The 17,156-nt window shown below is 38.8% G+C and overlaps 1 protein-coding gene across 7 annotated transcripts in view; it reads right to left on the minus strand.

Annotated features, from left to right (window-relative positions):
- LOC135934775 (uncharacterized) overlaps window positions 1–17,067 on the minus strand; it is a 35,280-nt gene extending 18,213 nt beyond the window's left edge. For 2 of the 7 annotated variants that reach the window (XM_065476750.1, XM_065476748.1), the window contains exons 1-3: window positions 5,439–6,221; window positions 3,755–3,823; window positions 72–206 (exon numbers count right to left, since the gene is read on the minus strand). In XM_065476750.1, coding sequence (XP_065332822.1) covers window positions 72–206; window positions 3,755–3,823; window positions 5,439–5,841 — 607 coding nt within the window. In that variant the 5' untranslated portion in view covers window positions 5,842–6,221. Of the gene's footprint in view, window positions 1–71; window positions 207–3,754; window positions 3,824–5,438; window positions 6,227–7,014; window positions 7,134–16,924 lie in introns of those variants that run through there. The other 5 variants (XM_065476749.1, XM_065476752.1, XM_065476753.1 and 2 more) reach the window with 5 other exon arrangements.
- Window positions 17,068–17,156: the final 89 nt, after the last annotated feature.

Consider the following 17,156-nt stretch of genomic DNA (forward strand, 5'->3'; position numbering starts at 1 on the left):
ATAGATTTTCTTTCCCATTCTATAGCAAAGGTATTTTACACTAAAGGAGAGCATTTTTTTCGATTACTTACCATGAAGTTGAGAAGCTTCCCTAGTCGGTTGTGTCTCTTCTGATACACTCAATGGTAGCTCTGCCTCCACAGCTGAAGCCTCTGTAGGCTTGCCAGGTAAAGGTGGAACAACTAAGTGTGCCTCGCTCAACACTCCTGAAACAGAAAGGGTGTAAATAATATGCATTACAGTTATTTTTTTTATAAAAATACAAGTATTTTTCATACAGAAAGAGACTTTGACAATTTTAGGGGTGCGTTCACGTTGTAACAGGGATGCTTTTAAAAAATATATATGTATGATGTCAAACAACACCGTTCGCATTCTCTTAATAAACGTGTGCAACACAAAATGGAAAATATGTATTTTTTTAAATATCTCTTAATTGTAATCTAAATCGAATACCAATTTCGGAGGCCAAGGTTTTTTAAGTAATGCAATAAATCCAATATTTTAAACGTTCGAATCCCGATCTGTTTTTATTATTCAAAAATGTGTTTTTTTTCTACACCGGGCTAGTAGCCGCAGAATGGTTGCGATGCTGTCTAGCATTGCTGCCTCTAAATGATCAATTGTTAGCTTAACAAGTTGTTATGCTTGGAGATGGAATAATTTAGGCAAGCCGCTAGGACTCCGTGAGATGCGGAGCAATCTGCACGGATACGGACTCACCACCGGCAAGTATTCTCTTTCTTGCCCGGCATCCGGAGATTCTCAGGCATGTGGCGAATGCAAGGCGTTTCAATTGAAAGACTTCGATGGCGAGAATTTAGAATTATGAGTTACATTGTTTACCATTTAGTAGGCTTAATAACAAAAAATGGATGAGCAGTTATTTGCGAGATTGGAGGTCGATTGGACGCGATTTTTCAGCGTGGAAATTTTAGGTGGCAGTCATATTTGCTTTAAGTACTTGTTAATAGATGGTGAAATTCCAAATTTGAAGCTCGGGAATGGGGGCGTTCCCTATTTTTTCGGTATCTCAAAAATACCCAAAAAACGAATTGCGTTAATGAATTCTAAACTGCAACTCTTGACTGCGTTGAGGTATCACCTTGAAATTTTCACTGCCCAACCTAGTTTTTGATCCTGAACAACTTTTGTATTTACAAAAAATTCGCAGGTCGAAGGTCAAGGTCACCTTTTACGACCTTTTTTTAAAAATTCAAAATTAAGGGATGATAGCCCCCTACGATTTTTTTGAGGTTCAGGGATGAAATGTAGCCCGTGAAATTCTGCACAAGTACACCAAGTTTCATAGGTGCAATCGCGATAGTTTTGCTGCAATTCGAATTTGAAGTTTGAAAACCTGCTCGAGGCCGCTTTACCGCGCATGCACTCAGAGCGGCGAGTTCGCCTCTCGTTCTTCAAGTTGATTTTTTTCGCATTTCACTTGCTTGGAAACACCAAGAGGGCCTAGGGTAGACCAAGGAAGGTCGAAATCAACCTTCAGGGTCTGTCCCTGACGTGACCCTGAGATAAAAAATTTCGAAAATTTTCAATTTCATCGAACTTGGTGTCTGTTTATAGGTTTTCACCCCTGTACAGCTCAAATATACAGCCAAAATTGCTGAATTACAATCCTGAAACCGATTCCCGAGCTTCAAATTTGGAATTTCACCATCTATTAACAAGTACTTTAAGCAAATATGACTGCCACCTAAAAATTTCAACGTTGAAAAATCGCGTCCAATCGACCTCCAATCTCGCAAATAACTGCTCGGATAAAAAAATTTACGTAATAGATTCGAGGAATTCTTATTGAATAGATTATTTTTATTGTAACAAATTTAAAAAACAGCAAATGTGTAATTTTTTCTTTGTATTTAATTTTAATAAAAACGTGAAGATACTTAGCGAGCAAGAACTCTCAGCGCATGATCATTGAAACTCTTACAAATTGGGCAATTTAAAAATATCATGTGCGATGCAATATAAAGCCCACCTCATAACACATAAATATATTTTCTAAACAAATTTAATACTAATGAAATGTGATCAGGAACTAGTTTAATTCAATTTATTTTAAAATTTTTAGATGAAAGAGCGCACTTTTTTTTGCACCACTTACAGCGCAACTAGAAACCGAGCAAAATATATTGCGATAATTATCAATGCTGTTCATTGATATCTACATATATAAATAATTAGGGCTGTGAGTTTTAGACGGTTACTTTTGGGAAAATAGTCCACTATATTTAGACGGGGGTTTGAATAAATTTAGATAGTTTTAGTCGATTTTTTTTCAATTTAGACGGTTTTAGATATCATTTGGAAATTTGGAGGTCAATGGGACATTGGATGTGATTTTTGGCGTTGAAATTTGTACGTGCCACTTTTATTTCCTTAACAAATTACTGCTTGTTTATAAAGATGGTGAAATTCCTGGTTTGAAGCTTGAGAATGGGAGCATTCCCTATCTATTTGCTATCTCAAAATTTTCCCGAGTTCTGTGAATGAAAGGTGGACCGGACTGTAACTCTCGACCGCGTCCCCCATTCCTGAGCTTCAAACTTCAAACCTGGCATTATTATTACTCTATTTATTAACAAGTACTTTTAATTAAACATCAGTGTCACATAAAAATTTCAACGCCAAATAAATTTAATTGCATTTAACTTAAATGAAGAAGTGCAGATTGTGCGCACGTGAGGCCAATGTATTATACTCGGGAGAAAAGTTCGTTATGCGGGGCCTAAAACTCATCATCTCGGCGGCCGGCGCTCTCAACTGTGTTAAGTGGTCGAAATTTTGACTAGTTCTGTAGGACAGGATTGCAAAAAACCGCATTTATAAAAAAAATGCAAGGCAGTGGTAAAAAGCGTTTTTTTTTTCATTTTAACCAGTTTTTTGCAGACAATGTTTGCACCTCAGTTTTCTATAATTTTCTAATTATGAACAATTGCCAGAGAGAAATTTTTGAAGAAATTGAGGCAGCAAATGGCAATTAAATAGGAAAAATCAGAGAAAATTTTGATCACTCCAACCGCAAATGTTAGATTTTCACATGGAAAAATGGAATAAATTCATTTCTCCCACTTCTTGCGCAAGAAATTGGTAATAACCGAGTGGTAAAACCCGTAAAAAACCAGTGGTGAAAATCAAGGTGGTAAGCAAATGCAACCCTGGATGGAAAGACAATGCTTTCAAGTTTGACCTTGGTCTTTCAGTTTCAACTATGTCGCACCTTTTCAGCGGCTTTAGGGGCGTTTTGATCAAAGACCTCGGGGCAGGGAGGCGAAAAGATGGCCACATAGGGCCCAGGTTGCTCGGCGGCCACTCGGGCCCCGTGATATCCGCTCGGCGGTCTTAAAGGTGAGCTCATAGCCCAAAGGATGTGATCAGCAGAGGTTCCGAAAAAGCGGCAACGTGAAATTCGCGGTAACAAACCATACATTCAACATTCATGACAATTTCTCAGAAAAAATCATTTGAAATTAATAATACATAGGATCTGGATTTTGTCCTAAAATGCAAAGGAAGTTCCTTAAAATTGTAAAAATATTGTGGGGACGTCTTTTGCCGGTTTTTAACATTAAGGGCATTTTTGCATATATATATATATATATATATATATATATATATATATAAATATATATATATATATATATATATACTGCCAAGGAATATCTATAAAGAAAACTGCGTTGATGTAATGAGTTTAGAGATAAAATCAATTTTAACAACTAACAAAGATTCTTACCTTTAGCAACAGTAAGAGGCTTCTCCATGCTGACGATAGAGAGCTCATTCTTGGAGATGCATCGAAAACCTGTAAACATAGAAACAGGAACATCATGAAATGAATCTAACACTATATTATAGAGAAAATTCAAAAGTCTAATGATTACCCGTAATTTTAGTGATATTTAATATTTAATGCAGATGATTTAATTTTATTAAAAAAAAGGATGGTAACTCGCTGTCGCAACAAGAAATTTCATATATTGTCGTAGAGATTTATCAATCAGTCAATAATTGGCACAGGTGAAGGAACGGGCACACCATTGTGCCAGGTGACTGGTAGGTATTGCGGACGGGGCTTGGAATTAGCTGAAATTGCAATGCAAACCAGTGCTGACTGCACAAGCTAAAATTTTATACTACTAAATTGTTTTCCAATTTTTTAAATCTTTATCATATGAAAATATGCATTAATAGGATGAAAATCGATATATCTACAAGTTTGTATGGATTTTTAGGTGAGTGAAAAAACATAATTTATATTTCTTTCTCATTGGCACCTTGCCAGCAAACGTGTCCAGCTTAACGGTACATTTTTCATTATGTTTCAATTATATAAATTATATTTTTGGCACCCCGTGTTGGAAAATAGCGGAAATTGAAATGAGAAGTGCGTTCTTGCTCATTGACGTAACACTTTTTGTCACTTTAGGGAAGATAAAGTCTACACAATGCGGGAACATTACTGCAGTTGCTTGGTATTTTTATCATTAACAGTGTTGATTAGAGTGCTTCGCAACGTTTAAATATAGGCGCAGTTGAGTTCTTGCAAACATTTATTTCAGACATGGAATTTAAGAAAAATGTTATGTAGAACGAAAATTAAAAAATACCAGTGAAACAAGAAAATGCAGTGTGTTTAAACCCTTGTGCAAAAATGTAGCCAATTTTAGTTTCAAAATTAAGTTTATTATGGGCTAACAGGGCAACTCTGCCCCAAATCAGCACACATCAATTTTAGAGGAAAAAGAAAATTATTATTGATGAGTGCGTTTATATTCTTTGTTTAAGGAACGCTCAAATTATGTTTGCATGTATTTCAAATTCACTAAACTATTTCCATATTTCATATAAACTGCTAACAGAAACTTAATTCTAGCTTTTTTTTTTTGTTAGTATCACCCCATATCTTGAACGTAAGCATTCTCAATAAAACCAAATACAGTTGTCCAAATTTAAAAAAAGTATTTATTTCTTCAAATTTTGTTTTATAAGTTAACTTAGTGCTAGTCCCGCAGCGCCATATCGTTCGATTGGACTAGGTTGACGTGGTCAGCCGCAAACAGCCGTAACCTATGAAACTACAGCAGGCGTCCTGGTCCTGGTAATATTGCGCAACGTTCAACATCCAAATTTTCGTTGTAGAATTGATTGCTGACCTTTTCTTGCAACAAGGATATTCGCGTTGGGTTATTGAAAGTTGCAGAATTTTACCGGGACCAGGACGAGCTAAAGTGCACCAGCAGACTGTTCCATTCTCAAAGTATTTATACGGAAGGTTAGGCCGTTGACAATATAAATACCTGTTAAAAAAAATCACGAACACCAGAAATTTGGCTACAAAGCAACCTCAAACCGAACATATCGGCTCAGCCAGCCGCCAGATCAATACCGCCAATTCCCACTTGAGCACATTTGGTTACCTGATGGAGCTGCAGATGATCGACTGTCAGAATGTTCTGTGCTACTTTGATCACTTTCTTCCCTATGCTGAACGGAAAAGCTATCTTTCTCTTGAGGCTGCTCTGAAGAATTTGCATCATGGCGCGATTTTGGTCTTGGTTCGATTGATTGTGAGCTTAGGCTACAGGCTGCATCACGGCTTGAGCTAGAGGGGACCTCATGGCAGCCAAGACCAATCTTGGAATTTGTTTGTGGGTCTTCCATCGCATAGTTCTTCTCTGCGGTTTCCTTTGATGCGGTTTTCAACGTTTTCTTATCTTCAGTTTTCTTCGTGGGTTTCTGAGTGTTTAAAATATTGTCCTCCTTTTTTCTTTTCTTATTGACGATCAAATATTTATAGTGCGGCATCTGTGGGCAAAGCATTAGAAGTCTGACGAATATTGGAAAATAATATTGGCATAAATTACACTAAACGATTAGTAACAAAATATCTTCAATAAGAATAAAAAATTGATAAAGCGTTTAAAAAACAGAACAATAGATGAAAAAGAATAAAAATTAAATTAATATGTTAAAACACTTCACTGATTCAAGTTCCATAAACCGGCATTACACGCCCACGATGAGAGGACCGCTGTAAATAATTAACTGCTCTTTGAAGCGAGCCACGTGTGTCACTACTTAGCAATTCACGGTTTGCGTTTGGACAATCACATTGTTTGTACATTGCTAGTAGTGCCATCATAGACACAAATAATTGTGCAATGCAAATTGTGGAAAGTCTAAATCATTTGAATTGCCCGCAACATAAATAAAATTATAAGATCCCTCAACAAATTAAGCAACTACTGCGGTCCCAGCTCCCAGCCAGCCGCGCTGCAACGCACCAGCCGTCAAGTTTTGGGTCACGTAGGCAGCCGCCAGCAGCAGTGAATTTGGCTCAGCCGCCAGTGAGATATGGTCAAAAATAAAAAAATCAAGGAGAAAAGAATGTATTTTGGCCCTTCAGGCCGTGAAGCACTATCACACTTAATGATAAAAATATATTGGTCAGCCGCGCCAACCACTGATGAAAATGGTAAGCCGCCGACCGCCGAAACCTGGCAAAAATTAGTCTAAGCCGGTACCGCCAACTGCCGCATTAAGTCTCGCGGCTGAGACCTCTAAAACACATCAGTCCTAACGTTAAAAAACTCTTCTTGGAATACTACACCGAGTAGAGCATGCTCTCATTTCTTTAATAAATTGCATCCCCTCAAAACCATGATAGACATGTTAAAAATATCACGAATAACGGCCACCAACATATATTTTGTACATTGAAAACCGAGAGTTAGTGTCTGAAATTTTGGATAAATGGAACTAAAAAATTTAATAATATATATTGATGATCGATTGATGGAAGATCATGTGGGAATCTTTTTATTGTTCAAGTATCAAAATATAATATTATAATTAAATACATGAGTTAGATAGTGAATAAAATATCATGTGTTGAAGATACATAAAGTAATATACATAATATATATTATTAATTGCGTGAAATATTAAATCAGGTGCAATACATATACATAAAGGAACAACTAACTAACTCACATTAGCAGCTCACGGGATGGCATAACAAAATGACATGAGTGATGAGTGAAACAAAAAGAATGCAACAAAAACGTGAATAAAAGCAGGTTTATTTTTGTTCGTTAAAATGCAGCAGTTCAAGCTAGAACGCCTTCAGTATTCAGTATAATCTTGCTGGAACTTTCCATCCTTCCCCTCCATTTAAGTATGCCTTTGAGTACGCAGAAATTCCATGCGGTTAACTCAGCTACAGTAACACGCCAATCAGAGTCTTGTTGGCCTTCCTAACTCCCTCCTCCGGCTTACCTAAACGTCCTAAACTCATATCAATTTGAGCGCACACTGAAAGTTTTGCTAAAACTGTACCTTGGCAGTTAATGCGAGGACGAGGATGGCTGCACGGAGCAACGAACCATTCCCCTCTCGCGCAGTTGTAGCGCAGCTGCTACTATATTATGGGGATCCGGCAGCAGCAGCGCGGTATTCGTCGTGGTTCCCAGGCTTCGTTTGCTCGCTGCGGGCAAGCGGTCGATGGTGAAGCTGGTTTATACTCTCCCCCACCTTCCGCGAAGCCAACTTTTTTAGTACCATTCCTACCATGCTATCACAGTTCTACGTTCTACTTGTTTGAAATGTTTGCATAGCGTTCGCGAATTCCATGTTCATGGTATTACTCACGCACCCAAAATAGCTTTTCATTTTTTTAATAAATATATTACTATTTCTGTAACGATTCGAAAAATATAATGTCGTTTACAGAACTTCAGTGTAAACATATTGATGGATTGATGCTGGACAAATACATGAGATAATTTCAGAAACTATGAAACTGACCAAAAACGTGGCTATTAATGAGTGTTTAACAGCACACATACTTTTCCATTTATTCGCATGGGTGGTAAATTTTTAATTGTAATTTAATGAGAATTAAGATAGGACGACGCAATTGATGAGCTCGCAGTACATCCATTAAGGAAAATGGAAGATTGCTCAAGAAATTTAAATAGTCGTAATATCGGAATATCCGAATTTTATTTTTAAGGCCTAAAATTATGATTTTATAAATGCTTGAATTTAAGGGAATTTTATACTTGGAGCAGAAAACAAATAATAATATGACGGAAAGATGATGATTACTATTTGTGTGCGCGAAAGTAAAGATAAAAGTTATGATGGATGATATTCGTTTGTGCGCAAGAACATGAAATTGACCTCATAACCAAACAGACTAAAACCATGCTTCATTATGAGCGGTGATGGAATCGTTCAGACTCCCTCCCAGTCCCAGTCGTTATAATGGTTCTGTTGCTATAGCAACCTGGCACTGCATGCGGAGCCACTAAAGTCCCGTTTCCGAGTGTAATTTATAACCAGAGAGCCCCCGCCTCCTTCCACTTTCCTTCATGCACAGTGACTGCCGTCTCTCCAGCAAGGCCATTGCTTGCGCCTGGTCTAGTGTTATCCACAAGTCATTATTTATCTCCCTTACACACACCGAATCACAGAATACCGACATACACATTATTATTTTCTATACAAGAGTATCTCGTCAGCGGAACTTTAAGTTACAATAAATTCCTACAAAAGCCAAGGCTTCATTTAATTTGAAGTTTAATTGAAATAATGGACATTACCATCGAAGCAATCCACGATTTATATTAAGTAATTTTACTGCGGATCTGCAGAGAAACTTTGCCCTTACTACCCTACATCCAAAACATCAAATCATTAGAAACAGGAGAAAAAAGAAATGTTTTAAAAAAATATTGCATGTCCCAGGTTGGTATAACTTTTATATTTTAATGGAATCTACTCCGACCATTTCATGCTGTCCTCCTTGCTATAGCATGGCGCCAGGACGCTGGAGATAGCAATACATCTCTAAACTATAGAAATTAATTATGACATGGAACATCATGACGGTTGACCCATGTCAAGAGAGTGAATGACATGGATGTTCCGCTCGTCAATATGAGCTAATAGTATATTCTAATAACTGATAACACATTTAAGGCGTGCCAGATTTTTAACATCATGTTAATCTAACACGTGGTTCAACCATGTCAGGAGAGCAAATAATCTCATTCCGAAATAGCAGTTCCATGTCAAAATCAGATCGTGTTGATAAAGCGCGGGTATGATTGGTTCATAATTAAATCTATTTATTTAATAATTAAAACTAAGAAGATCGGTTAAGTTAGTAGTAGATTTGGTAGAAGTGTGATTTAAGGCGGCGAACGGATAAACCAACTTTGGCCTATTTTTGATCCAGAGAAGCAGTTAGTAGTAAAACATTTTTCGAGCGGCTGACAAATAATGTCGAAAATATAAATTTGAATATGCTTTATGGACTAAAGCTAGAAACAATTTTTGTATAAGTATAATGTAGCGGCTTCAAAACAGCATTTATCCATTTCTATTTTCTATTTCCAACATTAATGCACTCGTAGAGACCTTCCCAAATGCCAAATTAATAATGTTTGCCGATGATCTGGTTCTGCTAGCAAACTGCAAGGAGGAAATAAAAAATTTCATGGCCAGTTTAATTGACTATTTAACGGGCAAAGAGTTCAAACTAAATTTTTCAAAATGCAACATAATAGGGTTGAGAAATAAGGGGGAGGCTGAAGCAAACCGAAAAATTATTAATGAGAAATAAGGCTGTCGATTTCGTCACCGAATTTACCTACTTAGAAGCAACGTTTCAGTCCTCCTGAATTTCATTTTCTAAACACATATGGGAAAGAGTGAGAGCATCAATTCTGGCCAAATTCCAAACTAATCTCTCTTCCCAGATCATCGGTAAGCAACTTTTTAATTTAGCAATAGCTCCGATTGCGACCCACGGAATAGAGGCAATTTGGCTATCGCCCCTGCCATGGGGGCGGATCACGGCAACGCAACCTTGAGAAAAATGGCAATGCTGGGCATAAGGCAATCATTGTACAGTGCTTCAAGGTCGAGCTAAAAATGGTGCCGTGATCCGCCCCATGGTCAACCAAAATTAGAAGGGAGCTATTTATTTTACTAACAGACACGTGTTCACGAGACCCTCTTGTCACGGTTTTCACTATTTGTAGTAAAAAGTCGACCTAATACTCCTGCACGAGTGAATACTATGAGTAAACATTCTGTAATAATTAGGGCTGTGAATTTTAGACGATTTTTTGGCCAAAACAGTCGACTATTTTTATGTTTAGACTGTTTCTAATTGTAAGAGCAAATTAGTCGGTTTTAGACGATTTTTATCCATTTAGACGGTTTTATTTTTCATTGTTTTCTTCAGGTTTTTATATATTTCAAACAAATTCATGTTTAATAACTTTCTATGTTGTAAAATTACTAATATGTGTAAAATTGAATTTTTTGGAGCCAATTTACTGATAAAATTATTTTCACAATTAATTGAAAAGGTTAAACATCGGCAGTTTTTAGTTATATCGAGCGATTCCAATAGAAAATAATGGTCCATTTGGACGGGATTTTAAAACATTGAAAATTTGCAGTGATTTGATTTCATGAATTTTATTAAAGTAACTTGTTAGGAAATGGAGAAATTCCAGATTTTGAAGCCCGGGATCCATATTTTTTCATAATCCCAAAAAAATTGAAAAATTAAATTATTTGAATCAAAGTCGAACTGCAACTTTTGATTGCGTTGAGATAACAGTTTGAAAAATATAATACTCAGTACCAGAGTTGAAAGGGACTGGAATGTTGACGTTTCACATCTACTTCTCCCAAACAGTGAAGAAGATCCTATTTAAGCCAATTTTTGTATTTCTTCTATTGAAGGGGGCATCAAATAAGGTAAAGAGAGTGAGGCGTCTCAACATACCCTGACGATTTTACGACAAATTTTGACCAATTTGTAACAATAATGAAAAAACGTCATTGGTTCACCAGCAGCTTACATATTAAATTTAAAAGTTTCAATTTTAGTATGTAATACCTCAGATTTATGATTTGCCTAACATTTTATTTTTTTGCTCTTTTTATCCGTCCTCGGACTAGGAAGGGCGCGCACTGCACTAGCACGAATGCTGAAACCCGGGTCCCAATAACACCGCGAACGGATAACATGGGCGCACCAGGCCGCACAGGGACCCAGCCCACTCAAGGGCCACTTGCCTCCGCACCGAGGAATTTTTTTGAAACGCTAGACATTCGTCCCGTGAGGCCAAATCACGCATGCTGGAAAGGTGCAAACCATCAGCAAGAAGCGAGTCGGCGCCTCCCAGCCCGTTGAGCAATTTGAGCATTTCGAGTAACTAAAGTAACCACTTTTTGCCATCTCTGACATTGGGTAGCCAGTATTAGATCTCCGAACTGCTCAAATACCTCCCATAGCTTTGACACTCCTGAGAGTGCCTTAACAATGCGAGCCAACGGGCTGGTTGTTGGGCAAAGAGCAATGTCTGAATGTGTCCCATTGTATTGTATGAGTCGGCGCTTAAAGACTAGACAGGGTCAAATAAAAATCGATATTTAGTTTCAATTTAGTTTCTGGGGCGGATTTCGGCACGGAAGTTTATCTTGACCTTGAAACACTGTACAATGCTAGCCTTATGCCCAGCGTTGTCATTTTCTGCCAAGGTCGAGCTAAAACACGGTGCCGTAATTCGCCCCTCTGACGATAATCATTACTATTTTCTTTATTTATTCCTCTTACACCATATTATACATAAAAAAGAGTGAATAGGCACTTAAAAAAGCGATCAGGTCGCTAGCTAAAACGTCGGCAATCAAGAGGTAGCCAAGCCAAACAAGGCCTATGCTAAAACACTGTCACAAACACTTAAAAAATTTTGCCACAGACGAACTTTGAGGTCAGATGCAAAATACTCAAACTGTCTGAGGCAAATTAATCCATTGCTTCGTGATACGAAAAGAAAAAGTTCGTTGGCCAAAAGATGTTCTAACCGGGGGCGGCAGCAGGCGCCCTTCACCTTCCAGGACTGGGCCAGCCAACAAGCGCGCCGTCCCACCACTGCTACATTTCTTGAAAAACAGCATGTCATTGTACTGGAGCTGCATTCAAACCGGCATAATTTTCTGCTTGTCCGGTGCGGGCAAAATGCTTCTTGTGGAAAGACCTGACACAGCATTGGTTATATACGAGGCGGATTACGGCAATGCAACCTTTAAAGAGAATGGCAATGCTGGGCATAAGGATAGCGTAGAAGTGTTTCAAGGTCAAGCTAAAGACAGTGCCGTAATCCGCCCCTAGAACGATATAGAAGTATCGGGCAAATTATACACATACTCACCCGAATTTTTCCTGAAAAACTCACTTCATTACATTTAACTGATTTTTGCGGGTTTTTCTGCAATTTTGCGCAAATTTCCAAAACACTACATTCATATTGAAAATCAATAATTCTCCATGACCAAAAATAGGGATTTAATAAATCAGTAAAATTGTCACAGGTTTCACCAAAAAGCCGGCAATTGCAACTTTTCGTAATTATCCAAAACTTTTTAGTTTTGACGCGATATGTGACCCTTTCGGGATTAAATTCGGAATAATGCGGAAACCCCCAAAACGTGGGGTTTCTAACTAGTTTTGGCTCATTGTTGCGCATTGCACAACTGGCGAACCCTTTGTACTCGAGAGGTGCATCGCCGATGGCGTCAGCGATATAAAAGGGCAACCATGCGCTCGTTTTGACCATCATTTAAAATATCCTTGATATCAGCTCCATTCCATTGTTCAGTCATCAAAAGTCAAGATTATTCATGGTTCGTCTTTTTTCTCGTCCACGTCTTGGCTTGTTTTCTTCTTGAAGATGGTGTTTCCAAGCACTCCTGCCTGAAAGCAAAGAATCTATTATAAATATTGTGATGACACTTTTTTCTAATTGCATGGGCTAGCTCGACTTACCTGGCGCTATGATTTGTCTTAGAAAATATGTCAGATTGATATACTAAAAACTTCATTTGATCCATGCTGAGAGTATACAGGTAAAAAGTAGTCGTTCAGGCTGGCACGCTGTAACATCAACTTTGCCATAATATGAAATTGACTTGGGAGGCCTGGAATATTCCCCCTATTTAGCAGCTAAATTTCATTTCTCAGCGCCAAAAATTAGGATTCCACGTAAGTCAAAGTATTTTGGAAAATTGTTAATTTAGTAAGACTAAAACGAAGATACAGTTCAGCATTACTTTTCTCGTATATTTTTAAATTAATTTCCTTTATTTAATTTGTATTACACAGCGGTACAAAAATCGAAGCTTCTCCATTTCTGTCCGCGCATTTACAAATGAGTCTCAAACACCAAAATATTAATAACAATAATTAGAAGAAACATAGTGTAAACATTTCGTTATGTTTGTGTCGCAAGCGAGTGTGCGTGTTTTGCTACATTTGGTGCTCTGAAATCGAGATATTCATCACAAGCATAAAATTTGTTAGCATAAACAAAAATCTTTAATTGCTTTTCGTATTCGTCTAACTGCGCCTCCCCCGAATCTGCTCTGGAAGTTCATTATACAAATTTAACATGTAAATCTTTCATCCTTTATGTGCTGAAACGCGCAAAATTTGTAAAATATTTTCCAGAAAATCCCTAACTGATAAAACTATTCCACCGTACAAGTGTTAGGCCATATTTGATCAAAGAATTCTTGAAAGTAAAGCCAGTGGCATTGAATTCCCCTGATAAAAATCCAACCAGTATCCAATATTGAAAGCATTATCATTCACCTCCCAACCCACGTGAAGCAAATTCAATTTGCAAAGATAATTGCTCCAACAGTGAACACATTGATCGGTTAGCATGACTTTAACGACATTCACAATACCCGAGTAGAACTTTGTAACTTAACGAATAGAGGACTGGGTGCGCAGGCGCCGATTTGGTGAGATTTCTTAAGCGGACGCTCTCGCATTTTATAATTTTTCCTCGGGATATTGGGCAAGGCTGTGCAAAAGACTCGCAGGAAGGACGTGTTTAATGCCCTTTTTTTACAAATCGAGAGCAAAACTAGCCCAGAACTCGGCCGAAAATTGAAGTTTGAGGCGAATAAGGAGTCTTGTGAGTGCCGGTGGCGTGCAGATCTATTTCCAACCCCTCTGAGACGAGCACAAAATGGACTCGCAACGAACGTACAAGATGGCTGCGCTACCCCAAAATCAGTATACTCTGTATGACAAAGCTGAATTTTCTACGCTGCAGGACAATCCCCACTACGAGGCACTGCAAAAAATTAATCGTGACCTGGACATGATAAAGACGTTCCTGGGCATTAAGGACGAGATGAATGCCGAGAAGCTTGCATAGGTAAACGCCGAGTACAATCGATTCTTGGCCGTTGAAAAACAGCAGCTTACCCATTACCGTTTTTCTACTGATGTTCCAAAGACGTATAGCCAGGCTCTCTCGCTCCAAAAGCCCGCTACAAGGCCAGAACAGAGAAGCTTTTAATCAATGCTGACCGGTGGAAGGAAGGTGAAGAGCGGAAAAGGAAGTCAACTGTCGCCAGAGATGACGTAAGGCGAGACTCTGCCTCCAAAGTGGTCAAAGCTCGAGCCGGTAAACCCAGGGGTGCATCGGCTGCGAGCGTACCGGCGGCTTCCACCTTGATGATCTGTGGGATGAGCTTTCGGAAGCTATTCAATTTGCAGAAAATCCACATAATTTGATTTTGGCTGGCGACTTGAACTGCCGCATTGATAAAAGTAACCCAAAAGAGGAGATTCCATTTTAGAGTTTGCGTCGCTTAACGATCTGCTCCTTGTTAATTCAATTCCATTAGATTTAACCTATACGTCCAAAAGTGGCTCAAGTGTCATTAACTTGATATTTTTCGGCTCCCAAATTTTAAAAAAGTCTGCGTGTTCTTGACTCCTTTCTAAGGAAGCATAACATGGTTAGTTTTAAATTTCAGTCATTGATTCTTGCTGAGGGAGGGTTGCTTGAAGACGCTCAAGACAGGCGCAGAGTATGTAGATGCAACAGCTTTAAGCTGCAGGTAGACATTGAGCCAGCCGCGCCGCGCCGCGCCAGCCGACTTAGCCGGTCCTTTTCTCGAGCCGCCAGCCGCCGACCTTTTTGATCGGCTGAGCCGCACCAGCCAGCCAGCCAGCCACCCATGGTTTTTATCTTTTTCATTTTTTCATTTCACGTGTCCCGAAGCTGAAAAATTTCGCATCGTTCTCTGTTTCACGGAAAATTTTTCTCAAGTAGACCATACTTAATAAGTCGATTGTCTTAAAAAAAACGGTGTTTTTCTTATTAGTTGCAAATTTATGTAACTCGCAACCAGGGTTCGCCAAACCACATTTTTTTGCGGAAAACCCCTAATGCAGTGCAAAAAATCTTCAAGTAATGTTTCTGCAATTTTGCGCATTTTTTTCAAAATACAATCGTTTTTATGGAAAATGAAAAATTCTTATGATGGATGATAAAAAATATGGATTTTTTCAAATCAGTATAAAATCACCAAGGGACCGAACATTTTAACTCTTCGGTCATCGTAATTTTCCCAAAATTTTAGCATTTTACGGCGCGAAATTTGACTTTTTCAAGTTTAAATTCGGAAAAATGCGGTAAACCCCAAAACTGGTAGGGTTGCCAGCTGATTTTTTGCACATTGCGAAATTGGTGAACCCTGTTCACAACGTATTTTTCCAATATTTAAACCGATTTCCAACCTAATCCACCTCTTTTATCTGAAAATTTCATTGCTCCCTAATTCCTATAAAATAATGTCAGGGTTTTACCTGACAATATTACGATCGCATTAATAATTGTTGCGCACCGATACGTATTGACGTGAGCTTTTGGGCGCCCACAGGGGAGAGTGGAGGGAGAAACTCAGGTATCAATAAAGGCAACGCCAGGGCCCAGGGCCTCCCTCTCGCGAGCACACGACCTGCTTGCACCCACACATTCGCTCTCCTGACGGCATGCGAGCAAGAGGGTAACTCTCTCGCTCCCCCGCTCGTCCCTCTGGGTAGCCACGCTGTACCGTCGCCGCTATCAACAATAAACTGGTATGGTATAGTAACCGGGCATTTTTCCTTCTTGTCCACCCTGCACCCTTTAAAGTCGACCATGGCTAGAAGAACAGGCTCCGACCTCGTGATAGGGAGAAGGCGCGCCGGCAGGGCCGATTGCACCCATTTGGCGGCCCCTGCCCCGCGTCGCTGACAAATAAATATAAACTTATGTGATGGCCATTTGAAAGGGAAAACACAGATGTAATACAGAAAACTTGATTAACTTTACTTGTCCATTTTATTGCATAAAATGCAACTAACAGCTTGCCATGGTGCACTAATTTTGCAATGATCAAACACTAACCACTGTTTTTTGCGTATAAAACCAGCGGGATATTCCACCAGTTTACGATTTTTCTTGAATATCGTTTAAATATTCGAATTCCAAATAAAAATAGAAACGTATGCTAGAGCACTCACATCTGCCTGCCTCCCAAAATCTCGGCCACCAGCTTTGGATTTAGCTTACCAGGCACGCCAGGAACCGGTCAAAAATTCGAAAATGGAAAAAGAAGCTTCAGATACTTGGGCCGTTTGTTGGCCTATTCTCATCAAAATCTAATAAAAATTCAGTCCAAATAATGCATTCAATAGTTTCCGCTAGTTTCAAACACGGAAAGTGAATTTTGCACTCTCGAAGTGGGGGCCGCCGAGTCATAGTACCTGATCAAGCTCTCGGTTTAATTTTTATTTCTGTGTGCAAAGACGGAAAAATCGGAAAAATAAAGGATATGAAAGTTTTTCCCGTTTGCACATTCCCTAACAGAAATTTGATGAAATGAATTTAATGAGGAGCGGGCCGCCGGTATGCACCAAGACTCTCAACCATTATAATATTATATATTTTCAAGTTCTATTATAATGAATTGTCTATTTAAATACATAATATCCAGAAATGCAGCTAAAATGAATAAAATTACTCACCTGTACAAATTATGGCCAAATTGTGTGTTTCCTTGACGGACTATAACTGGCAACAGCAAATTTCTTCTTCGCTCACGACCTGAATGCACAACTTCTGAGTGCACTTCTGACTTGAGCAAGTTGACTGTTTACCACTACGTCTTCGACTGTTAGTTATGTAGTGGCAGGGCAGCACACGGCACAGGCCTGGCACAGGCCCAGCAGCAGCTTGACAACTACATCTAACGGGGAT

This window comes from Cloeon dipterum, chromosome 1 (assembly GCF_949628265.1).
Source record: "Cloeon dipterum chromosome 1, ieCloDipt1.1, whole genome shotgun sequence".
NCBI classification, from domain to species: domain Eukaryota; kingdom Metazoa; phylum Arthropoda; class Insecta; order Ephemeroptera; family Baetidae; genus Cloeon; species Cloeon dipterum.